General features: G+C 35.8%; 1 protein-coding gene across 2 annotated transcripts in view; it reads right to left on the reverse strand.

Moving 5' to 3' along the window:
• LOC122515501 (neural cell adhesion molecule 1) overlaps positions 1 to 23717 on the reverse strand; it is a 192213-nt gene extending 168496 nt beyond the window's left edge. The window contains exon 1 of one of the 2 annotated variants that reach the window (XM_043632881.1): positions 23593 to 23717. In XM_043632881.1, coding sequence (XP_043488816.1) covers positions 23593 to 23647 — 55 coding nt within the window. In that variant the 5' untranslated portion in view covers positions 23648 to 23717. The remainder of the gene's footprint in view (positions 1 to 23592) is intronic. The other variant, XM_043632879.1, reaches the window with a different exon arrangement.
• Positions 23718 to 27785: the final 4068 nt, after the last annotated feature.

Raw genomic sequence — 27785 nt, forward strand, 5'->3', positions numbered from 1 at the left:
TTTCTTTTGATTAAGATAAGTCTATGTATGTGTGTGTGTGTGTTGTAAGTTTCTACTTTGGGGTTTTACGAATGTGAAAAGAAAACTGAATAGCTTACGCATCGTATGAGGCTATTTAATTTGTTCCTTTTGTAGTAATATGCACACACACACACACACACACACCTATACATTTACTTGTATAATATATAGAATGAGAAAAAGTGAGGTCAAGAAAGATCTGAAGTGGATGGTAAATTAAGTGGCTTTCTGTAGAACCAAACTAAGCATTACTTCTTTCTATATACATAAACACACATACACACATACACATATATATATAAATACATCTAATACGTAAACTCGTATTAAATTCAAGTAGGTAATATATGTATTTCTATGCAAGTTAATGTACGATTATTCGCATAGATTGCACGTGCATATAAACCTTCGACCGAATTAATCTCGACTCTTAACTATGTTAATGTTTAATGATAAATAAAAGAGTGTGTTCGTATAAAAAAAAAGAAATTCACTTGTTAACGTTGGTAATAAAAATAAAATCATACGTCTCGTCGTACAAGTTTTTTGAAATGAAATTTAATTAATTTTTCTAATTTTTGTTAATATTAAAATAAATTTATTTAACTGTGTTCAAATATTTGATACCAATCGATATTACTAAATATTAAAAAACTTAATATTTATTCCTCGTACCTTCTTTCTTTTTTTTTTCTACGTTTAAACAATTGTTCAAAATGTAATATAAAAATGATAGAAACGCGAACTTAACGGGTTCTTTGTCAACTTAAATATGATTAAAGTTTCATTACCAAGTACGCCACGTGCAACCATAAACAATCCACTTGTAACTCCAAACGAAAAAACAGAAAACAAATAAAAACGGGTTAAATGCTAAACAAAAATTCACGTACAGCGAAACGTTAGATTTCGTTTTGTCTACCTCACAATAAAAATTGAATAGGGATCGAATAAATAAACGTTTAAAAGATCAAAGTAACTTGCACGAAAAAATAAAACAAAAACAAAACCAAAAACAAAAAAATAAATAAAAAAAGGGATTCCCCAGTTAGGGTTAGGGTCACGTTAAAGAGGAAAAATAGAATCGTAAAAGTTTGATATCCCTTTTCTTCTAATTCGTAACCAGAACACGTTTCCACGTTCATACGTTTCGCGAATCGATGTACAACGCGTCGTGCACGTTGCTAGAAAACCATTTTGTGTTCTCCATCTTTTCCCTTCTCCCCCCTCCACCCCTCTTATCCCCCTTTCTTCTCTCATCCTCCACATTCTCTTTTCTCTATCCGTTCTTTCTCCTTCTATACCAAACTCGTTTTGATTCCTACTATACCTCCCCCACTCCTCCTCCACCCCTCCACCCACCCCCCTCTTCTTTTCCCAACGTCAATGGCGATTTAATTCATCGGGTTAACGAGTAACGTTTTCCAATTTGTGAGCCGATAAATTGTCGGCAATTATTTGCACTTTTCGGGTGTGCAGCTGCAAATGCTCGGGGGTTGTTGTGTTCTATCCTTTCCACCCTGAACACTATCACCACTACAACCACCATTACCTTTCCCCATAGACTACTTTTTTCTTCTTCTTTTTCGTATCTTCGTCATCGTATTTTCTTCGTTTAAAATCTTTTTCTGGGGGATCAGATATCTTATCTTATTTTTTCTTTTTTTCTTTCGAGAAAGAGAGAGAGAGAAATTATTCTTTGATCTATCTAATAGTTTAAATAGAAATATTGATAATATCTAGTGTGTTTGCTTATAATATTTATTAATTATTATTATTATTTATTAAATGTTTAATAATTTGATTTGATTTAATATAATGGTGCGAAAGTGTTCGTTTAATTTTCTTACCATTTAGTAATTATTCGGTTGGATAATTGAAAAATCACGGAGGGTGGTGTGTGTTTTTCGTTTAAAAACAGATAAAGGAACGATTTCATTGGCAATTAAGCGTTTCCTTAAAGACTTCTTCTTCTTCTTCTTCCTTTTAAGTATAATTCAATAAAGTTTTTCTCGATATCTTGAAAAGTTCTCTTCGATGGAGTACGGGTGCACGCGAGTTTTAATTTTTCCACGAGGAGAAGTACGAACAGAGGGGTTGGCGGGGGTTCGGGGGAGGGACGGGGGTGAACGACGCGACGTGGTTAAGCGGTTTTCAAAGCGTTTGCTCGAAAGGTCGCAGACAGAAAACATCTGATTTTCCATTTCTTTCTCTCTTTCGAAGAAGAAGAAGAACATATAATTTGTTCTTTTTCTTTCTATTTTATTTTTTATTTGTTTTTTTAATTTAACAACTCTTTCCCAACATCTATAAAGATACGAAATATTCGAGAATGGTATGGGGAAAAATATGAAAAGCATTTTCAACGGATAGTAATAATCTACTTTTTATTCGAATAAATAGAAATAAATAAATAAAGTGGAATATAAAAATAAAATAAAAGAACAAAAATTAGAACGAGAGAATAAGTGAAACGTCGAACAAACGGTGGTGGGTGGTGGGTAGGGGGAAGGGGGAGAGAAAAATACTCTAATTTCTTTCCTCTTAATTTCATTCGCGTCCGACCAATTATCCGTGGGGAGAAGGGGGTGGTGGTCGTCTGAAAAAGTAAGAGAGAAACAAAAAATACGAGACAAATAAAGAAGAAGAAGAAGATGATGATGATGATGATGATGATGATGATGAAGTAAAAGTAGAAAAATAGAAGAATAAAATAAAAGAAAAGAAGCACACGAATTTTCTCATTCCGATAAACGAGAGTCTTGGAGGTAGGAAAAGGAAAAGAAAAGGAAAAAAAGAAAAAGAAAGAAAAAAGGATTTATATAGAAGCGCATAAAAGTGGGAGGGGGAGGGGGTAGGTGGCTGGCTGGCTGGCCCCGTTTACGTCGTTAGCGAATCGCGTAGAGTCATTAGCGTGGGCACGTAAAACGAGACCACTAGGTTCGAGTGGTGGGACATTTTCATCCACGAAACGGTGCTGAGGTAAGCACACCGTTTTACCCTGGCCGTGATCTCTTTTCGCGGTTCCTCTTGTTTGCGTGCTCGAGTATACTCCACTCGGTCATGGTCGTTTACGAGAAAAGGTACTACTAGTACTACTATATACCACCAATACGCGAGTACCACCTAACTTCTCTCTTTCTTATTCGTTAATAATCCTATTTTTTCTGTCTCTATTAATATCTATTATTTAAATATCATTTTTATTCCATCTAACTTTTATATTGATCGTACATTTTAATATTTTATGATTAGTATATAAATTATATAATTTAATTGATATATAATATCCTTTTTTTATTTCTCTATTAATATCTATTATTTAAATATCATTTTTATTCCTTGTAACTTATTGATCGTACATTTTAATATTTTATATATTTATTTTATGATTATATATAACTAATATTAATTGTTTTACGTTTTCTGTATTATTTTTGTCATTATTTTCTATTTTATTATTTATTATTATATTTATTATTTATTATTTATTATTATATTTATATATTTATTATTTATTATTTATATTTTATTATTTATTTTATTTATTTATATTTGTAAAAAGTATATGGAATAGTTTTGTAATTAATATATTTTCATTTGTATTATTTATTTTAATGATTTCGCAACGTTTTCTAGATTCATTTAAGTCGCATTCTATTTGAATATTTTCATCATTCAAAAAATAAGAATATATATGTACTATTTAATTCATATTTCTTTTCAAAATGATTATTTTTCTTCAAACGAGTCACGTAAATGATCAGATTATAACTGGTTATAAGATTCGAGAGATGAATTACAAACGTTTCCTCGGTCTTGTTTTTTTTTCTTCTTTTTTTTATTTTCTTTTTTACTCCTACTTTTACTTTTCCTTCTCCACCTCCTTTTTCCTCCGCCTCCTTCTCCTCTTCCTCGTTAACCGTCCATGTCATTTTATCTCTTTTAATTTCTCCGTTTCCTTTTATGTGTATTTTACGTGTAATTCCTCTCTTTTCTACGACTAACTCAAACCGCAGGAATAATTATTATTTCAAAGCACAAGTAGAGACCAGACACAATCGTTTACACGCTACGTTAACAAGCGTACACGCATATATACGCACGAACTAACACATACACACACACATACACACAAATATATATATTTATAATACATAGATGAAGTAATTTAATAACCTCGTCAATTTGCTAATTGATTTAACGTGTGGGGCACATTTTTTTCTTCCCAAAGAATCACGTATTACATAATACCCTTTGATAGGTTTACCTGTTTAACTTCGTTAAGTACAAATTATCGTCGAACGTTCTACACTTATATTTGATCGATATTAACATGGTATAATAAACCAACAAAAAAGAAATATAAATATAATTATCATCGTGTTACATTTATATAAAATAATGTTTTATATATAAAATATATATAATAATATAATATAAGATAATGTTTATTTGAATTATTATTATTATTATATTCTTTTTATCATATATACATTTTACAGAGAATAAAAAATTAGATAGGGGTGGTTGGTCTTATGGGAAAATTTACGAATAAATTCTCGCACGCGTACACGCAGGGGCATGTAAAGCGCATGATTTTATTGTTAATTGAGAAACGTACGAATTTACGAACTATTGGCAATGTCGATAGATCGATGATAAATCATAGATCCTCCAGGTAAAATTCGTCAAACATATTCGGTCGTTTCGTTCGTTCGTACGCGAAAGAGGCTTTTGTGAATGTGTCAAAGCTTCGACATTGATTGGTTCTACTTAATTGAAACGACGTTGTATGTCTATTACGTATAAAATATATATATATATATGAACTATTTCTATTTTGTTCGATATTACAAAGGGAACATTTACGAGGAAAAAGTATAAAAATTCACACACACACACACAGACACACGTATATACACATCTCCCTTTTTCTATTCTTTGATAAAACATACAACAATTTACTTATCGTCTGTTCGATTACAAAAAATCAATCCTAAGGTAAAGGGTTCGAGGGTTTTCGATAAATGTTTCAACAATATAGGACAAGGGTTTTTTTTTACCCCATCATAAAATGATTACAATTCAATATATATATGTGAGGATTTATATAAACGTGTATGTTTTACAATTAAAAATAAAATCTCAAGTAGTAACATAGCTAATGTTTAAAAATGTACGACATTATTGTGCAACGCTCGAATTGATTCCTAGAAGAAAAAAAGGATAAGAAAAAAAAAAGGGGGTTCCCCTATCGCTCAGGAGACCTTTGAAAGATTATTTCAAAGAAAACGCTTTCATTCTTTTCTTACAAAGGTCACCACCACCACATACCCCGAAGGATCAAATTTTCTTTTAAACGATAAAATGCCTTTCTCGGTTCGCATGTTCCTTCCTTCCTTCCATCCTTCCTTCTTACCTTCCACCTACACGCTAGATTGGATATTTTTATTAATCGATTTATATATATCAATCTTAAAGTGTTCAACTATGATTTGAAAAAAAAGAAGAAGAAACAAACAAACAAAGAACATAAAAGGGTTTTCAAAACAAAGAAAATAAAAGGGTTATTCAAATTTTGCACAATTTTATCAATGACCGATCCGTTTTACTCAATTGAAACTATTATATATATCAATCTTAAAGTGTTCAACTATGATTTGAAAAAAAAGAAGAAGAAACAAACAAACAAACAAAGAAAATAAAAGGGTTATTCAAATTTTGCAGAGTTTTATCAATGACCGATCCGTTTTACTCAATTGAAACGACAAAGGGGGTAAAACGACGAGATACAAAAAAAAAACAAAAAGAAAAAAAAAACAAGAGAGAGATAGAGTAAAAGAGGCTAAGGATTACCGATGTTGTCTCGTTGTTCTAGACAAGCCCCGGTTGTGTGTTTGGTGAACGGATAAAGGACCGTACAATACCCGTTTCACTTGATATATTTTCCTCTAGCATAGAAACGTTTACCTAGAATTTACTCTCTCTCTTTCTTTCTCTATCTTTTAACGAAATTTTTTAAATAACACGTCATTCTCTACTCGTTTTTTTATCAACACACAGATACACAGAGCAGATAGACGCGTATTAAATCGATAATTCGAAACGTGAAAACGTTCATTGAGATCCCAAACGATAGACATAGGTAAATTCACCAATACCCAACCCCTTTCACCCCCCCCCTATTGAATATTATCGAAATTCGATTAATAGAAAAATAAAAAGTGTGCGACGAATAGGAAATTGATTATAAACAAATGACTAAATAAATGCGATATTTAATAAAGTTTCTTATTAATTCATACTTTTTCAATGATTTCCATTGAGATTATTATTTATTATTATTGATATTCGATACACTTTATAAAATATATATATAAATATATGTAAATTCGTTACGTGTATCTCCTGAATGTTAACGTTTTCTTTCTTTCTTTATCTCTCTGTCTAACTGTGTCTAACTCTGTCATTCTCTCTTTGATTTTGGATTGAAGTTAACAACAGAAGTTAGTAGAGGAGTAGGTGATCGGTCTAGTTAGGTACATAATTCAATCCTGATTCAACGAAGGAAGGAAACGAAGAGAACGAACGTGACTGGCTGCTCGAATGAAACCGCTTGTAATTTCCGACAGACGTGTGTGTATGCGTGTGTGCATGTGCACGGGCAAATGAATGTCCGTCGATCTTTCATCGATGCTTCATTCTTCGGAAAAATAATCTATTTTAATATATATGTGTGTGTGTTTGTGTATATTTTTATTAGGTTACTTGGACAATTCGCGTATCAATGAATGGTTTAGTTTCTTAATTTTATTTTTATCACGAAAATATTCGCACCAATTTATATTTCGTATTTTCATCGAATATTTATAATGATTAATTAGGTAATAATTTAAATAAAATAAAAATCAATAAAATATATTAATTTACATTGCGTTCATATTAATTATCATTAATTATCATTACCATGAATATATTATTCATTATTCATGTTTTAATCGTATCAAATGTATCTATTTATTACGTAGATATATCCTCTTTGCGTATTTGTAAGCAACCAATCTGTAATTGTGTCTGTATTTTCTTTTATACGTACAAAATAATTAATTAAATTATACCAAACGTAACCGCCCCCCCCTCTTCTCTCGAGGATAGTTTGCAATGTTGTTTATCGAACGATTAGAAAAAATCCTTACAAAATTGTATAATTAATTATATTTTTCTTTCCAGATAATTTCATTGATTATCGATCGAAGCTATCTAACATATTTTTCGTCTAAATTAACATTTTTACCGACAATCCTATTCGCTTTTTATATTTAAATATACAACAAATTTCATGTTAAAATTTGTAATAATCCTTCGACAGGCATCTATCCTAGATTTTTACTATGATTTTTATTACGTAACAACGTTGTGCCGCTGGTGTGCCTCCTTAATCACGATAATGCACGACCCTTTCCCCCCTCCCCCGTTCGACTAGCATGATTCGATCACGCGAACTTCCTATTTCGTGCTTTATTCTCTCTTTGAAAAATATGATAGATATTTCTTTCACCTTTTCATCGTATTATCGCAAATTCGAATTTTCCATTCTGATAATATGATCGTTTCGTTTCATTTCATTTCGTTTCGTTTCATTTCGTTTCGTTTCGTTACATTTCGTTTCGTTTCGTTTCATTTGATTTGATAAAAATGTTGAAGAAAAGTTTAATAGACGTAGTTGATTGTTTAGTAAATGAGGTAAATTGGTATGCAGTTAATCGTGCTTGATAGGACCTTAGAAACATCCCGACGTCTCATACTTCTTCTTAACGAGATACGATATCTCTAACAGTGACGTATGCGGATTCCCTAAGCACGGTATCAACATCTTCGGAATTGCCAGCGAGAACTATTTCGATAACGTTAGCCCATTCGAATGATCTATCGGAACATATGTAACCCAGTAGCAACTACGATTTAAATGCTTTCAATGTAATAGTAACACAGTTACACTGTATTTTTATAATATTATATATTAAATCATTACAACAATAGATTATATCCGATCAAAAATTGTTCACATTTATGGTAATTAATAATCAAAATATTTATTATTCTTGACGACAAAAAGAAAACTTCATTGAATTGGAAAATATTTGATATTGAACGTTTATTAATACGTTTAAGTTAAATTTTAGTAAGAGAAATAACGATGTCGTATAAGACGTGACGTTTTAGAGGGTAAATGTTAGGAAAACGGAGTGGGTTGTGGGTGGTGGTGGGAAGGATAAGAGAACGTTCTGGCAAATTCGTTCCTTTCTAACGAGTGTGTATATCATAGAGAGTAGTAGGAAGGTAGGATAAGTGACGGGGGTGGGGAGAGGAGGTATGTTTTTTTAGGACGGCAAAGTACTCTTCTATCTGGCACGAGGAGGAAGGTTGCTCTGAAACGTCGAGGGATCGAAGTGTGATGCGGTGTTCCTCTCTTATGCACTGGGAGAAATGTTAGGAGGATTGGTACGAGTGCTTTTTGGCTGAATGAGGGAGTACGGGTGTAGGGATTGGGGGGTGGGGGTGGGGAAGAATATACACGAGTACCACGCGAGAGAGAAGGATGGGAATATAACATCTATGTAGATGTCGGTTGTTAACAATGAAATATTGACCATTTTCGAAGCCACAGTCGAGCAGGAATCTCACGGGATGCAAAAGGGCCTCCGTTATGCTTATGATATTAACGCGTTAACTGCCGCTCGTTTCCTGCGGTCAGTCGAAACATTAGCGTACGTAGCCCGCGGGACAACGCGTTACGATTTTGCGGTCACGCGTGGTAATCAACTCGAGTGGTTCTCTCGTTTCCTTTATTCTTATAGCAAAATTATGATTAAAGTATATTATTATTAGTTCGAGAAAATACATTCCAATCTTATATCTGTGTTATCTTATTAATTAGATATTGCGTCTTATAGTTTGCAATTAGAAAATGTACAAGATGATATTTATATTGCATCGAGCATTTTAGGAATGAAAATAATCAATAAATTCTATTTCTCTCTTTGTTTCTTATATATAAATAATATCAATTTCAAATATAAAACGTTAATATTGAATTTTAATAATTAGAAATGAGGTTAATTAATATTTTAAAGAGTAGTAGTAATATGTAATCTCATTCACGAGAGTAAATATCCTCTACGTTCATGATTATTAATGATACGTAATGAATGATTTAAATTCTAGTTAGTAGTGTTCCCCTTCGATCGAAATAAATGCAGTTTGCGTGAAGACGATTAACGATTTCATGCGATATATGAAAACGACACCATCGGTCTACGTATTTGTATTTTGCTCGGGTTTTAGAAAGGTATACAGGTTAATGACAAACACGCCCACGCGAGATAGAAAGTGAGAGAGAGATAGAGAGAGAGAGAACGCATGGGAATTCGAGTATCGTCCACTCTCCGCCAAGTTTCATATTTCCTCGAGTGTTTCGACAGAAATACGAAGCCCATCGGATAGGATGAGGCGAAGGGGGTTGAAGTGGATGCTGAACATTCGCCAATTTCGTACCGGGATGATACGACATACTCGATTGCATTAAACGTTTAGTCAAACAAGTAACATCGAAGGATACGACTTAAAAGAATCGATAAAAAAGATTATAAATATTTTTATTTCCCCTTCGCATCCTACCTACCTACCTACCTACTTACTCGATTAATCGTATTATTTAACGATCATAATATATTCGCAAAATAAAATGGGGCAAATCACGTAGTAACCAAAATTCAATTCGCGTGCTCGTTGAGAAGATAGAAAATCCATTAATCGAGCCACCACGACGACACGTGCTTCTCCATAAATTGCGTACTACTGTAGAAACGGTAGGACGGTGTGTGTGAGAGAGAGAAAGGGCAGTTTAAACACAGCAAAGGGTAGGTAGGCACGTTACTGGCGAGTAGTAGTCAAGCTGTTAGTGATGGTGGAAGGGTGATGCTGCTGTTGCTGCTGGTGCTACTGCTGTTACTACTACTGCCGGTGTGTTTCTACTAGGCACGAGTTGGGATAGGTCGGCTTTATCCCGGAAGCCAGCTCGTACCTTCCGACTGGAAGTTAATTCGTGCCTCGATTTAACCGCCGGAAAATCCATCGACCGATCACCCCATAATACGCTACCCGTTCGCAACAGGATGGAAATCATCGAGAGAATGAGAGAGAGAGAGAGAGAGAGATGAACGGGAGGGGAAGGGTGGGATGGGGTGGGTCTTTGCGTATATGACTCACACATTAACTCTTACAACCCTTACAAAGCCCTCACTCCAAACCCTCTGACCCAACCACCTTTCCGTTTCTCCTTCGTCCCCCTGCAACCCTCTACAATCTCCCAGCCACCCCTCGCTGCCGCGTCACCTTTCTATCACCCTGTTGTTGTTGTTGTTGTTATTACATATTACTGGTATTGCTATTGCTATTTCTGTTCCTGGTACTAGCCGATGCTAGTGTTGTTGTTGCTGCTGCTGCTATTGCTGCTAGGGTGGTTCGTCGATTAAGCATAATAATTAATTAATACTGCGAATCCCGAAGGCTAACGTCGAGCTCGTCTCTACCCACAGGCACCATCTCTCTTTCTCTCTCTCTTCTCTCTCTCTCTCTCTTCTCTCCCTTGTGTGTGTTAGTGGATGGAAACTGCAGAACGTTTCTCTGCCGTCGACGGTTTATACGTGCCTTGCGTTAATGCCAATTTAACGTCTTTCGTTGAATCGCTCGTTGGTAAAGCATTTTAGAACGCATTGTAAATGGTAATCATGCTTGCGTACCCACCATTCCCCCTTCCCCATCAACCACGATCATCATCGAGGATCATTCTTTCGTATAAATAATCGAATAGTTATTTAATTCTTATTTTTTAATATTTAGTGTATATACATGTAGGATTCGTAAAAAAATTGGGCCGTTGGATTGACTGACCGGGACTCGAACCCGGATCATTCGTTTTCGCTTTCCGGGTGACTGCCCTTTAACCACTGAGCTATCCAAGACCCATTGTCTAATCTCTTTACGAATGCCTATTTAAGTTTTGCTTGGAGGTGCTCGCATCCTACATACATATTTTTTATTTTTTTTTATATATATTCTATTATATTTTATTATTCTATTTATAAATACGTATTTTATATTGTTTTATATATTTTATTTCTATTATAGATATCGTCGCGATAAAGAGAGCGAAAGAAATAAAAAGAAAAAGAAATAATAATCGATTCTCGACGAGTTGTAATCAATTAAAAACAATTCTCCATCTCTCGTTTATTTTCCCTTTCGAAGTTATTTTCAAACCAGTGTTTATTACCGTTTCCGTGAGATACTTCGTCGTCGTCGTCGTAATCGAAGCCATTTTTACGGTCAAGCACGATATGGGGGGTGGGGGGTTGCACTAGAGTTGGAAAAAAGAAAAGGGAAAAAAAAAGTTTTTCTTCGAAAGTTATCCAGAACTGTGGGATAAAAAGTAGTAACATGGGTGAAGAGGGAGGGGGAGGGGGAGGGGTAAGAGTAGAGAAAGAGAAAAGAAAAAAATTAGTCGCTTACCAACGCTTAATGAAATAACTACGTTCGCTGGAAAATAGGTGGGTTGAGGTGAAACAAAAGTGAAGGGGGCAAAGGGCTGTGGGATAAAGGGGGAAGGGGAGAGTGCAAGAAGTTTGAAAGTCACGATCATTTCTCTTTCATTCTTTCTTCCTTGCTTGCTTGCTTGCTTGCTTGCATTCTAGACGTTGGAAGAAGAAAGAAAGACAAGAAAAAAAACTTAAAAGATATGGAAAAAGGGGTGGAAAGTTACGTTAAAAGAATCGGAATGGCAGGGAGGGAAGAAACTGGTGCACGATCGTTACCAACATTTCTAGGAAATAGCCGATTTCTCGAAAGCCCTGCTTTTATCCCCCGATCTCCTTTATGTCTCTCGATGTAATCTGTCGTTCGTTTCTTTTATCCATTCGTTTGTTTGTTTGTTTGTTTGTTCGTTTGTTTGTTTGTTTTTTTTTCTTCTCTCTTTCTTTTTCTTTCCTTTTCGAAATTAGATTTCACCGTGAACGCGATTTTCTAACAGCAACCTCCCCCCCCTCCCGTCTCATTTCTCCGTACCCCTTTCTTTTTAAAATTGCATATCCGAAAAGAAAAGGCGCGCACGATGGAAATGAGAATATGGGGAGAGTATGGGGGAACGAGAAAAAGTTGTTAAAAAAGTTTTACCTGGAGGACGACCACCACCACCACCACCCTCCCCTTCGAAATAAAAGAAAACATTTCCTACTCCCCACTCCCCTCCTCCTTTCTTCAACCCACCCCTTGAGTAAAATGTCTTGTTTCCTTTTTTCTTTTTTTTTCGAACTATAATTTTCATTTCACGTGTAATAAATCCAAACGATTTCAAAATTCAAATTCGGGAAAATTGGAAATCGTCATCGCGTTAAAATTAAATCTACTTTGTGTATCTCGATTATCGATTATCGTCGATATCGACTAGACAATTTATCGAGTGATAAATAAAGTTAATGTCGTAGGAAAATAAATAAAAAAAAAAAAAAAAAAGAAAAATAAAAGAAAAAATCGTAGAATTTATTCGCGCGAGGGGCATCATATATCTCGGTACGTTCAAATCGGGTATCGCATACTCTTATAACATTCCGATAACGTTAAATGCAATTCATATACACATATATATATATATTACATACATACATACACGCGTGCACATATCCCTCTACGCGCATATATACACATTTATATATAAAATATTATACACGTGTAAACGGAATTAAAGTCCCACTAGAAACGTTATCGTAGATATGATCTCACTTGGACGTACGTTTGATCGTATGAAAAAATCGGCATAGCCAATGACAATCATTCGTTTGAAAGTATCGTTCAAAATTGTCTGGTTTAACTCGATACATATTATATATATATATATAAACATCTATACATATTCATAAAGAGTTTGCAAAAACAGTTTTGAACGATTCATCGACACGCGAGTCACGTGGAATCAAACTTGAATGTTTGCTACTGTTTCTACTGTTCCTGTTCGTCTCGTTTCCCCTCCCCCTCCCCCTCCTCCTCTTACCCCCTCGATCTCGTTGGCTATAATCACTGATATTATTGTTCGAGTGTTGTATGCCAATGAAATAGGGTTTTGCTTTCAATTTGATTGAAAACTTTTCTGCTATCATGCATTCTATCAGAATGTTTATGCAATTTTTCTTCAATCCTCTTTTTTAATGTATCATCCCTCCCTCTCTCTCTATCTCTGTCTCTGTCTCTCTCTCTTTCTATTGCTATTCCCTTTCATATCCTACTCGATGAGAATCCATTTGTTAACATATTTTTATATATATATGCAAAGCCCATTCCCTTTCTCCCTACCATGATGCTTTTCATCGCATATTCGTTAATAAATAAAATATCGCAACGTTTGTTTTATTCGTTCGATATAAATGTGCGTTCACATCAAAAACACGGATTAATTGATAAAATAACGAAATTTGATCGAGTTTATCGCTTCTTTTGAAACGAGAAGAGAAATAGAAAGAGAAAAATAAAACGCGGAAACTAGTATGAAAATTAATAGAATTTAGAAATATTTTGTATTTCCCGTTTATTACCGTAAACGTACATTTCCGTCGCGAAATTGATTACATTATTTAAACGTTAAATAAAATAAAAATAGTCGAAGCTTTTTTTTAGTAGGGAAATGAGTCGCGAGTAATGAAAAGAATTGCACGTCAAGGGTCGTGTGTATATTCGCACGTTTATCTATGCGAATGCGTTTTATCAATCGAGGATTAAAAATGGTTGAAAGTTTTCGAGTATGCATTTGGAGTATTTTAACGATCGTTAGCATCAGAGTAAAGAAAGAAATCATACGAGAGAATGAGAGTGGGAGAGAAGGAGTGCTTATGCGTGCAAAAATTTGTCGGTTGGAAAGTAATCGAGGTACCGTAAGATAAAAAAATAGAAGAAAAAATTATTGCAACCGTTATGGAAATAAGAAAAATCTTGTTTTATCCTATCTATCTTTCTCTCTCTTTTTTTGTTGTTGTTGTGGTTGTTGCAGTTGCTCGTTATATGAACCACTCGAGTATTGTATTATTAAACATAAACCGAATTGTTTTAACCGAGTGGGAAATAGAAAGAAAGAAAGAGAGTTGCCTGGCTACGATCGCAAAAGTGAATTCCACGGAGAATTAAGTTATCCTGTCTATCTGTCCGTCTCTTTTTATCTTTCTTTCTATCTTACCTTTATTTCTATCTCTTTTTCTTCTACAGCAATTTTGCGATACTCGCTCTAACGGTAACGATCATTTGCGTGATAATAACAAATTACTCGGTGAAACTCATTCGCTCGGTTAGACTTTGCAAGAAACACCCTTTTATAAAGAGAGATAGAGATAGATAAAGATAATGCAAGAGGGAGAGAGAAAGAGATAGAATTATACAAACTTAACTTTCTCCACAATTTTACATTCCCGAGATTTCTCTTACAGGAGTAAGGTAGGAACCGTTTCTTGATTATTTCATACGATTGTCTCTCTACAATTTCTCGAGTATAATAATTAAAAAAAAAAAGATAGATTAATATATATATAAACAATAAAAAAAAATAGAAATGAGAATCATATCTTTACGTACCTAATTGAAATGAATTCGAGTATAATTTGATCCAAAAAGAAATAAAGAATAAGAAAAAGAAGATACGATGATAGAAAAAAAAAATCACGCGAACGTATTTGTTGCTGGTTCATAATAATGTAGAAGATATAAAAAAAAAGCAAAAAAAAAGAAAAGAAAAGAAAAGACAAGAAAATCCATGCCCATTAGGTAGATAAAATTAATTTAAAGAGAACTTTACGAGATAATAAATGTAGATAGGATGAGACGAGGGCAAGGGTGAGGGCAAGGGTGAGAGGGTGGGTTGTTCGGATAGGTGGATTTAAGGTAGCGATCCGCAAATAACAACCATCGTAGGTCGTTTGCCGGTTACGAGTAAGAATCTGACGACAAACTGAGGAAGAAAACGGTCGATCGTTAGACGAGTTACGAGCTAGCTAGCAAGCTAGTTACTTTTACTTTTACTTATATCCATCATCGATTTTTCCACCTGCGTATCGCAACGTATTCGTTCGTTCTAGCGTAAATTCTAGGAACAAAAAACAACAACAACAAAAAATAAAGAAAAAAGTAGCGAACGGTACGGGTTTAAACCCGGGCTTGTTCGTATCCAAGGTAAATTTCATACACGTGAATGTAAACGAGACACACGACGATGAACGGGGGAGTAGGAGGGGGGAATAATGGGGGGGGAGATGCATACTTTTATGCAACACGTTAATTATCGATCTTCGAATAAAATGTAAACTCTTGACGAGCTTGGAAAGATGATTTTTGTTCGTTGTAATGTTAGGATTAAATGGTGCCACGGATGCATGCGTGCATACACGGGCGGCATATGCACGGCACGCATGCATGCCTGCCTGCCTGCCTGCCTGCCTGCCTGCATGCATGGTTGGTCGGATGGATGAGTTCGATGAGTTGAATGAGTAGTTTGGATGGATGGTTGGATAGATGGATGAGTTGGTACGTTAATGCAAATGGTGATTAAAAAGGTAGGCTATGTATTTACCTGTACCTGTATCGTTACGAATAATATAACAAACTTTTCGATAGGACAGATTTTATATGTATGTGTGTATGTATGTGTGTGTGGGTGTGTGTATGTAGGAGATCGTCCATTAATACGCATCAATTAAATACTCGACGTGCAACGACGAACATAATCGCACGAACGAAACGAAACGAAATGAAACGAACGATAGTTGTGTAGTAGGGGGATCGACAGGGTGGAAGGGGAGAGACGTGGGTGGGAAAATCGATGGATCGATTGGCCTTTTCAAAATTGTTGATTGTGAATTTAAAGTATGGCAATGTGATACTAATGACGTAGGAGAAAAATAACTAAATAGGTATTAAAGAGTAGTCCTTTTGAGTGGAAAAGCAATCATTATAGATATTCGAGACCAAAATGTGAATATCAATCTACCTTTATGTAAATATATATATGTATATACATACATACATCGATACTTTCGATATATAATTATGTTTGAACATCGAAAATACGATCTAATCGATTAACGTCGCTTTTATTATCATGAATTTCCAAATAGGAAGACTGCAAAGCATTGCATTTATATATATATATATATGTATATGTATGTACTTAACACATTTCTCTACCACGTGGGATCATTTTTGGTACACGGTGAAAATTCATTTCCAACGTTTAATTTTTCCTCTCGTCAAAGGATAAATATGCGAAGGATAATCGTCGATATGATTTTTTTGTCTACGCGTTCACCGATCTAACGTTTGAAATATTTTTCCTAAATTGGTAGAGTTCATCTGACAAGAATTTTATCGGATAGTCGTACGTTTGATTCAGATGTTTTTGAAGATGTTAATTAAATAATATAATAATCGATGTTCTCTCGATCGATATCATGAAATGAAAATGTACGACCGTCTCGTCTCGTTCGTATCTTCGCTTTTCTTAAAATCAATCTAAAATAGAAAATGTTTCTCGGGTTTGAGATTGCATTGAGTACGGAAAGATTCTCCAGAGAGAAAGAGAAAAAAAGTAGGAAGAAGGAAGACTTAATACCGGTCGGAAATCTTTCGACGCTGGCTCGATTCAACCCTCACGAAGAAGAAGAAAAAAAATCTAGGGGAATGGGAATGGGATGGGGACGAGAACGGGGACAAGGCAGGGGAGGTAAAAAAAAAAAAAGGAAAGAAAGAATAAAGAAGGAGGCCAAGGTAATTAGTATGTGAAGCACGACGCGAGAAAGCACCGTTGGTACCATCCACTGGTGGTGGTGGTGATGGTGATGGTGGTGGAGGTGGTGGAGGTGGAGGTGGTGGTGGTACTCTTTGCTCTTAAACGAAGTAGCTACTCGTGATTTATCTGAAAAGCGGTGCTGGTGTCATTAAGTCGTAAAGAAAAAAGTAGAAAAAGTACGAGCAGAAGTAAAAGTATAGAAGAAGAAGAAGAAGAAGAAGAAGAGGAGATAGAAAGAAAGAGTAGAGAGAGAGAAAACTCGAGTTTCCTTCCGTAGTTAATTTAGAAAGCGAACTAAACGAGCGATCCGCCGTAATTCGAGACTAATTCCAGTACAAGCATCCTACCTAGAGCTTGGTTTTGAGCTTGCACGCTTTTCTACGAGCATTTAAACCCAACCAACCAACCAACCAACCAACCCTCCCGTCCAATCTCTCTTCCTCCTGGAGTTCTCTTCTCTTATCCCGGGTCCTGGTTCTATCGGACAAAAGGGATTCACCGTGAAACTGGGATCCCTTCGAATGAAACATCTTAAAAGGATATAAATAAGGGTTGAGAGAGAGAAAAAAGAACAAAATTGAACGAATGAAAAAAAGATAGAAAGAAAGATAGAGAGACGGAGAGAGAATTCAAGGAAAATATCAGTGAATTTACGCAGGCGACATTTCTAGGGGGCCGGGTAAAAGAAAGAGAGAAAGAGAGAGAGAGAGAGAGAGAGAGAGGTCACGTGAGCCATCGTATTGGGTTGAGAGGGAAACCCGACAAATATGACGAGAAAAGCTGAAAAAGGAGGTGAAGTTAGGTAGGCTTGGTTAGGGGAAGAGGAGGGAAGAGGGATGGTGGCTGGTAGAGGGTTGACTGCACAAGAGGAAATCCGCTTTCGCGATCGCATAACGGCAAACTCTGCTTTCCCTTACGGGAAGGTTGGGAGTCGATGGGAGGGGGAGAGGAAGGAGTGACGCGTGGACGAAGAGAAAAGGGGGAAGGGGTGGAATAGTAGAACAAGAATGAGAAGAAAAAGAAAAAGAAGAAGAAAAAGAAGAAGTAGAAGAGGAGGAGGAGGAGGAGAATTGAAATGAGAATGGGAGAGAGGACGGATAGTTAAGTTTGGTTGCGTCAACCCTAACGAGGGACAAACTCGAAAGGAACAGAGAAAATCCGAGCTAAGATATTCCTTTAGGATAAGACGTGAAGGAGAATGGGAAAGAGGGGAAGAAGAAGAAGAAGAAGAAGAAGAAGAACTTATCTAAGAATCCTTCGCGCGAATCGTCCACGCGGTTTTCTCTTATCTACGAGAGTTGGCACCGAACCAACTCTATTTCATTCTTCCTATCTTCATCTCTCTCTCTCTTTGCTTCTATTTTTTTTTTCTTCTCTTCTGCTTTCTTTTTTCAACTTAAAGGAATCAAAAGAAAAAGAAGAAAAAAAAATAGACAGAGAGAGAGAGAAGGAATTTTTATCCCAGCCCGAACCCGTTTTTCCTTCTTTATTTTTCTACCCCATTTTTTTCCGAACTCTGAATTTTTCCCCATCTCCCGGCTCCTCTTCTCCTCTCTTCCTACTATTTTTCTTTTTCTTTTTTTTATTCTTCTTCTTCTTCTTCTATCTCCTTTTTACAACTTTATCTTTCAACTCTTTATTTTTTACATCGCTTAGCCACGTGGACACCCTCTCTTCGCAGCTCGTGTTTAAATTCAAATTACGCTAATTCTTCTTACACGCCGCGTTGTCATCCCTCACTTTACGAATATATTCGTGCATTTACACGTGTGCGTGTGCGTGTGCGTGTTACTTTCCCCCTTTTATAGCTTCTCTCTCTCTCTCTCTCTTTTGTAAGAGAAGACATTCATTGGAGAATCGTAGAAGTTTGGTGAAATGAAAGCGGGTATGGTGTTTGGGTAAAACCGAAGACGTGCTAGCCCTTCTACTTGCTGTTGCTGTTGCTGCTGTTGTTGCTGCTGGTACTACTACTGTTTCGCGGTTAGGCAAAGCCCGTTAACGTACGGATATTATTATCATTATCGAATATCGAGAGGTAATAAGCGTCTTTGGTTAATATCCGCTTTGCAGAAGCAACCCAACGTCGATTTATCCCTCTCGTTCTCTCTCAAACCAACCAACCACACCTTCCATCCATTCCCCTATCCTCTCCTCTCCCACCCACTCAGTTTCTCTTCCTCCTCCTCCTCCTACTCTTCCTTCTCCTGGTGGTGCTCCTTTATCTTTCTCTCTGTCGGATATACCAACGTGTTAACGGCGATCGAATTTGCATTGTAAAGTGGTGGGAAAACGCCTTGGATATTGTCAGCCGTTATTAGCTCGGAACGTGCTTATAAGCTAACGAGAAGCTCGAGATTAAAAGGAAAATAGATATATATATAAGGGAAAGTGTGTGTGTGTGTATGTGTGAGTGAGAAGATAAGTGATAATCTCATTTGCAACAACCGTTGATTAGAAAATATATATATATATATATATATATATATATATATATTTCCAAATGTAATGTTAAATTTCTGCGCCTAAAGGTAATCGTTTAAACCAATCCTTTGGTTAGAAGCAACCTTTTCAAGGGAATATCTCTAGCACGTTAATTTGTTCGTATAATCAGATCTCATTGTAATAGTTCGTATCGTTATTATTGGTAGGGTGCGTTAAATAGAAATTTCAGAGAAAGGGAAGGGTTTTTCGAGGATGAATATCGTTTCTGTTAAAGAACGTTGTTATATTTTACGTATGATTATGCATATTTTTGAAATAGAAAGAGAGAGAGAGAGAGAGAGAAAATCTATACGAAGTTTATAAGTAATATCGTTCGGAAATATACAACCACCCCCTCTCTTCTCCTCCTCTTGTTGTTAACCGGACGAAATACAAGTTAACTCGTCACGGTGATTTAATTTATCTCTATCGTTGATTAAACAGTCAATATTAACGATTCATTAATTTTCATTTTCAAATCGAAATTCTCTTGATACGCTACGTTATATATACCGAACGTTCGATAATATTTTTCGGGGTGGGTGGGTGGTGAAAGGGAGTCAGGGGGACAGTTTAATTTGTAAAACGTTTATGTCACCTAATATGTGCTTCGTATATTTTTTTTTTTTCATTGATATTTTATTGCATTTATGCAACGCTGGTATCGGTCACTCGTAGCGAGAATTCATTGCCATCGAAACACGATTGAAACAATAACGTAAACAATTATAATAAGCAAGGATTATGAACGATATGAGTTTTTTTTTAATATAGTATAATAATATATATATATATTTTAATAAAAATTATATTAATAATAATAAATAAATATAATAAATATAATAATAATAATAAAATATATATTATGTAGTATAATATTTATTTTTTATATATCGAGTAAAGTAATTTATCTGGAATTTATTTCTTTTTTTTCTTTTTTTTTGGGAAGAAAGAAAAAAATGTTAAAGAATTGAAAAAGAAAGATGATGGTCTACCGGGGAGATCGGTTTTCAGGATTCTCTTGGAATGCATCGAGACACGCGATACCTATCGATTACGAATTTCGTGGTTCGATGTCTCTCGCGAACGAATTATACGCTTGAACGAACTCACGCCGCAACCCTCCTCCCACCCACCCTTTCCCTTTCCCACCCTACTTCTTCCCTATCCCTTCCTTTCTCCCTTCATTCACTCGATCTATTTATTTCTCTTGCCGAGCAACCCTCTTTCACTTTATTTCGTGGGTGTTACGCGTTTATCGGTTATGTGTTTGTCACTTTTGTATATCTGTGTGTTTATCTGTGTGTGTGTGTAAGTCTTCTTCGTGGGCAAATCGACACTCGAGATCGAACAGTGTCGTTCGATCAATTGTTCCTTCCTTCTTTCATTCTTTTTATCTTACTTTCTTTCTATCTTTGTTACTGGTTGCTTGCTTGCTTGCTTGATTCCCTTCCCTTCCTTTCCCTTCCCTTCCCTTCCCTTCCCTTAGGAGAAAAATGAGCCGGCTGACGCTACCCAGTACCCAAGACAACCTGGAATAACCTGTTGAGCCTCCTGTTTGACACTTCCGACCATCGATACAACTACTTTACTTCATTCGTAAATGTACTCGCAACAACACCTGTAATCGGCTAGTTTTTTTCTTTTTTTTTCTTTTTTATTCACCTCCGTATATTTTTTCAAACAACAATAATACGAACGCACGAACGGAAATTATTTCCAATGAATTTGGAATGAATAATTGAACGATTGATAGGATCATTTTTGTTCTCATAATTCAAACGAAAGACCTAATCAATGTTAGGATTCATTATTTTTTGACGATAGATCATTTTTTCTTTTACAATAGAAAACTAAAAACATAGAAAACAAAACACACACACATACACGATAAATTGAATCCGTTCATAGGAATCAATATTACAAAACGAACGTATGAGTGTGTGTGTGTGTCTTTTCTCGTAAAAAGTAAAAACATTTGTTTATCGGCGTATTTATTTGTTCACTCGAGTATAAGTTACAACATAGAACGGTGGGGAGTGAAGGGGGAAGGGGTTATCGTTTTTACCGAACGAACAAATACACGCGTAAACGTAATACACACACACACACACACACACACAGCTGGAAACTATAAAAAGCGTGGCGTTAGAACAAAAACGAAAAAAATTAAAAAAAAAAAAAAAAGGCGATCTCGCAATTACGCTAGGCAGTTTCCTTCGTCGCCCCTTCCTGGCCCCCCTGTCCCCTCCCATCTCATCCCCCCACTTGTGGACGGCCCCTCATCGGGGTCAAGAGTGCGCTCGAATATTTCGACGAGGCGCTGCGCTCTTTTTAATATCCGGTTAGTCGTATTTCGTAGCCCGAGTTATTTAGTCATCCACGCTCATTTCGTGAAATAAAGGGAGGTGGAGGAGGAGGAGGAGGAGGAGGTGGAGGAAGGGGAGATCGCGAACCGAGCAACTACGGAAAACTATGACAGGAATTTTTCGCTTTATTGTCTTGTCAAGAATAAAAAGACCACCACCCCAGCTTCATTCATTTTTTAAAGTTATTATTTCAATCAGTATTAATGGACAAGGTCGATGACCTTTCCACCGAATATTTGATCATCGAATAATATAAATGAAATAGTTGTTTTAATACGTAATATAAAAAAAACAATGTTGCTACGTGATTTCGGTCTGGTTAAATAAATTATTCGTAGGTCAACGTTGAGAATAAGTTTCATTACCTTTTTTGTGTTATATTAAAAAAGAAAAAAGAAAAAGTAGGTTCAAAGAAATAGTTTCGACGCAGGGATAGGATAATATCGAGAGTTGTAATAGTCCATCGTTTTCCAGTGGCACGCGGAAACGCGTTGCTCTATCGAATTCCATAAATTCCGGTCTTATTACCGTTACCCGTTAAAAGGCCCACCACCGACCAGCAAGCATGGTTCTAACGAATTACTAAAACTAGTTTTCAAACTTTCGAATAATAAGTTGGATAGAAAGAAAAACATCGTGTCATAAAACGAGAGAGAAAGAGAAAGAAAAGTGAGGAAGGGGTAGGAAGGGAGCGGGGGTGGAAAGTTGAAAACGGATAAGTAATGGCGTGTAATAGAAGATATAATACATTCTTATGGTACAGTATATATGGTGTATATATATACACACACTTGGATAGACGATCTGGCACGACTGGTATTAAATATTTCATTTCGCGTTCACCGGGGACTATAGACAGAGAAAGAAGAACTACTCGGCACGCGTTGGCATAATTTTCCGCGAGTACGACGATACGTTTCGATCGACGATAATATTACGGTGTAAAAAAGAACGGTAGGAAGAATAATGGTGCTGAATTACCTCCCACTTTTGACTTCGGAGTCGTTTACTACTACAACCCCAACCCACACACAGCACACTTTTCTTTTTCTTATTACACCTTTTCTTTCTTTCTTTCTTTCTTTTCGTCCCTTCTTCCATTTCTTTTTCTTATTCTTCTTGTTCTTTTCTCGCGCGACCCTTTTCCCACCATTTCCCAACTCTCTCTCTTTCTCTTATTGTTTCTTTCTTCGCTTAGTACCATTTGGAGAGTTTCATTAGTGACGTTGAAACATCGTACGACCAACTCTCGAGTAGTCTTTTTCGACGTTTTATGCACGCCAACTTTACAACGTGTAACGTTTACAACCCCTCCTCTATCCCCACCCTTTTTCACCAACACCTAACTCTCAAGCTCAAGCAACCTCGGCTAACCTTTCTCTTCTCATTTACAATTAAACCTTCTAACTTCTACCTATTATTTTATATTCATTTTCCTAACTTGCGCGCATTCTTCTATTTTTCATTACCAATTTTACCCCTACCCCTTCAACCATAAACTTATGTATTATTCAAGAGAAATGTTTTCCTATCTTAGCTAGAAACTCGTTAAATAATATTTATTTGTGTTTGTTTTCGTTTGTACTTTTTAATAGAGAAAACGTACGAAACCCGAACTGGGATTTTTCTCTGTCTACTTTATTATCATCTTTTTTATCCTTATCTTTTTTTTTTTTCTTTTCTTTTGGCGGAGGGTAGTTAGTCCAAAAGGGTGGGTAAATAGATCGCAGCGAATTAGTCAAAAGAGGAAAGAAAATTTCAGCTAGGAAATGAACCCAACGAGAGTTACAGAAAAAAGAAAAATAAAACAAAAAGGATAGTAGGATGATGTTGAACACTGACCTAGAACTCCGAACAGCGTGAAGAGAATCCTCCAGCTGATCCTCGCCACTGCCATGATTCTTTTTTTCTTCTTCTTTTTCTTCTTATTTTCTTTCTTCCTTCCTCCTCCTCTTCTTCTTCTTCTTCTTCTTTGTTTACTCACCACTAGTTTGTTATTTTTTTCTTTTACGTTTTAATTTTCTTTTTCTTTTTTATGGAACTTCAATAATCACAGGAAAATAAAATCTTCGAACTGTTTGTCAATCAAAGTATCGAAACGATTTTCATCCCTACCACCACCACCCCATTTCTTCGTGTTCGATACAGTCGATTAAAATCTTACACTTTTTCTCGTACACATATAAAAGGGTTTAACGTTTTATCCGGAAATAAAATCAAACGATATTTGTTCAAGAAAATTGTTAGATCGCATCGAATGATTATTTTTATTCTGATGCATCGTATTATTTAAGAAAAAAAAACGAACAAAATTACATAGACAAATTTTCTCGCACGTTTTGACACACTTCACCGACACCTTTGGAAAATTATTCTCTCTACTTTGATTATCTTTTTCTTTTCGTTTTCTTTTTTTCTCAACGTTGCACTAGAAAACCTGAAGACTTTAGGATTTGAAAAATAATCACTGAATCATCTGTATCACTCGCGTTTTAATAATAATCGTCCGAACATTATTTATCATTTTAAAAACACGACGATGAATGTCGACGACAATAAGCTTTTGTTATTATTATTATTATTATTAATTTATTTCAATTTTAAATGATTATAAATTTGCACGTTCTCACCCCCTTCCTTCTCCCTCTTCTCCTCCTCCTCCTCTTCCTCTTACTTTTATTATTTTTATTTAAAAATTAATACGTTTACGAATTATTACTCTCGTCGTGACTCGTTTGAAATGACAAAAAAAGGGGGAGGGGGCGTTGATGAAAAATAACAAATACAAATATACAATTCTCGTCGATTCTCTCGTATGGAAGATGACACGAGAGCGCGCGCGCGCGAAAAGTTAAAAAGCCCTTTTTGTATCGAAAGGGAAGAAGAAAAAGCTCGAAGGTGTCACTTCGATAGTCGGCGGTTAAGTGCGAGCGTGGAAGCTTCGACGTGGATTCTGCGTTGTGTACGAGACGAGGAAACTAAGAGTTACAGGGTGTCGGAGTGAGAAGGAAAATCGGGAAAGGAGGAGGAAGAGGAGGAAGGAGGAATAAAAGGGAAGGGGTGGCGGTGGTACGCGCATGCCTCTGGGGTTAAACTTCCAATCGTGGATTCGCAAGCTCGCGGGCTTATTCACCGTTTTACCTTTACGGCATACGCGTCGTCGCAATCCCTAAACTTTCTTACAGATTTTACCCTTATTTTATTTTTTATTTTATTATTATTTATTATTATTATTATTTATTATTATTATTATTACTTCTTTCGATTGAACACGTTCGTTCAACGCGTTGTAATTAATTGTCAATGTAATTGATTTTTTTTTATTTATTATCCTTTTATTTTTGTTTCACCCTTAAATAACATTTTATTTAAATAATAACGTACGCGTTGTTTTTCCTTCCCTTTTTCTTTACCTTTCTTAATACATATTTTCACTTGATTTATATTTTCGTTATAATAACGTACGATAGCTTCGGGGAATTTCTTTTTCTCGTTATTCATTTTGTTTTATTTTGTTTTGTTTTGTTTTTCTTTTTACTTTTTCTTCTTCTTTAAAATTACTTACTTGCCCGAAGCCGTTCGTTCCACCTTCTCTTCTCTCTCCTCCCCTCCTCTTCCTCCTCTCCACCTCACCTCCTCATTGAAAGAAAACGTAAACTGCGTCTGGCAGGTTAGCACGAGAATCATTTTACATCGTCTGGAGTTGATCGACGATTTAAAGCATCGAAAGAGAGGATTTTGAAAAATTTAATTTCGTTCAAACTCAGCCATATCAGAAAAAGAAAGAGAGAGAGAGAGAGAGATTAAGTTCGAAAGTATCAACGATCGAGTATCGACAGAGAGAATAATTTCAATCTCGGTACGTTTTATTCCCTCTTTTTCCTAACCATAACTCGTTGGAATAAATTCCGTTAAACGTAAATAAATAAATAAATAAATAAATAAATAAATAAATAAATAAATAAATTGTCGCGTAACTTAAGAGTCGTATATCTACATTTTTATACGATCGAAACGATTTTATTATATTTTTACCATAGGTACCACCAGAAGGTAGAGAAAAAAAAAAAGAAAAAGAATAAGAAAATGGATAAAAATCAATTCTTATAAAATCTTAGACATTTTCTTTCGACGTATGATATTTCGATCGACGTTATGCGATTTTCTATCGAAACTTTCGACATCGAATCTATCACAGTCTTTGGTAGTAAGATCGATCGACCCCACTCGGCACTCTATTCCCAGATTCACTTTCCCCCGTTCCCACCCCCCACCCTCTTTCTCTCTCTCTCTTGAAGCAGCACATTTCGCACGTACGCAAGTCAGACAGACAGTCGGACAGATAGACACGGAGAGGGTAGGGGAATGAGGAAAAGTGGAATGAAGGGAAGGTCCTGTAGGGTCTTGGGCAAGTTACGATATTTCAAGCAGGGCGGAACAATGGCCGAGCTTAGTACGGGCAGCAGTATCTAATGGGTTTCTTAACGTAGTGGGTGTCAGCGTTTCCATGTCGTGCGACAACCATTAATATGCCTACCGGGCCGTGCAACGAGCATGGGCTCCATGCTACCGTGAAATACTAGCATACATTCCATACTGACACTTTCCTACCGTTTCCAGTCTCGTGTCACATCTACTTGTACGAAGTTCAGATCTACTAGAATACTATACTATACTATTGTTTTCAATTTTAAATATATTTCATTTTTTTTATAGGATTTTTTTCTTGACTGTTAATTAAAATATTTTCTCTACAAAAGAATCTTATCTACCGAAAATATTCAATCTAATGGGTTTATAGGTGAACCCTTTTCCTATGCTGGATTTAGAACTTTTTAAACATCCTTTAAATATTATAGATAATATATTTTTTATTACGTATAAGTATTATTTCTATTGTTCTCCTATGCATACTAGCTTTTCTATACGTAAAAAAACTGATCTTCTTTTATACATTTATATAAAATAATTGTATACATTCCACGTGTGTAAAAATGTCATTCGGTGAATGCACGTGAATTCAAATGACGATGATTATTATTATACCGTGAATTAATTAATTTCCTTATTATTTTTTTAAATAAATTTTCTCTCGAGAACTGATTTTTATGTCATAAAATAACGATGGGATATTTTTCTCTAACCATTTCCCGATATTTTTTTTCGTAACACTTTTTTCTTCTTTTTTTTTTCTTTTAGGTAGGATGTTAAGCAGATTGCAAAGGTGGGAGAAATGCAGCAGCAGGATGAGGAGGTTGAATCGAAGCAACCTGGTGGTGCAGACTCCGCATCCGCACGCCGCCCGGCAGACCGTAGAATTGTCTGGCATTGTGCTTGCAAATCAAGCGACCCGAATTTACATGAGATTTATGGCATTCCGTTTGGCCTTCCCCCTACCACCACCACCACCACCCCTCCTCCTTCTACCACCCTCCTACCACCATAGCTAGTACACCACCAGGCCGCTCGTCGTCCAACCACGAAACCACCCTCCGAACCGACTTCTCGAATCTCGCCCTTCCAACCCTTCCAACCCTTAAACCCCTCTCTCTCTCTCTCTCTCTCTCAGTTCTCAACCCCTTTACGCGTAATACACTGCTTCGGGGTGAACTCCATTCTAGGATATATCCACCTGCGTCGTTCGAACATACGTAGGAACGAACCTAAGTACCTCTCTTCCTCTTTTCTAATCGCTTTTACGTGCGTTGATAACCAAAAAGAGGGAGGGACAAAGCACCCAATCGTACACGCGAATCTTCTGATTATACCACCTGTATACGAGTATTACTATACTTAATTGTTTATGTCACTTTCCATTTAATATCATTTTTATGAATATTTTTGTTTAAATATATTTCAAGATAGAGCATATGCAAATCCAAAAATCATATTTTTTGTACGTCAAAGTATTAATCAAGGTTCCTTCGAGATTATAACAAATGATTTTCATTTTAATTCGAAATTTATCTCAATAAAATATAACATAATTATCTTAGAATAATCTTTAAATACACTTATGGTAAAAAATTCAAGTT

This window comes from Polistes fuscatus, unplaced genomic scaffold (assembly GCF_010416935.1).
Source record: "Polistes fuscatus isolate 324 unplaced genomic scaffold, CU_Pfus_HIC Scaffold18, whole genome shotgun sequence".
Taxonomy (NCBI): Eukaryota; Metazoa; Arthropoda; class Insecta; order Hymenoptera; family Vespidae; genus Polistes; species Polistes fuscatus.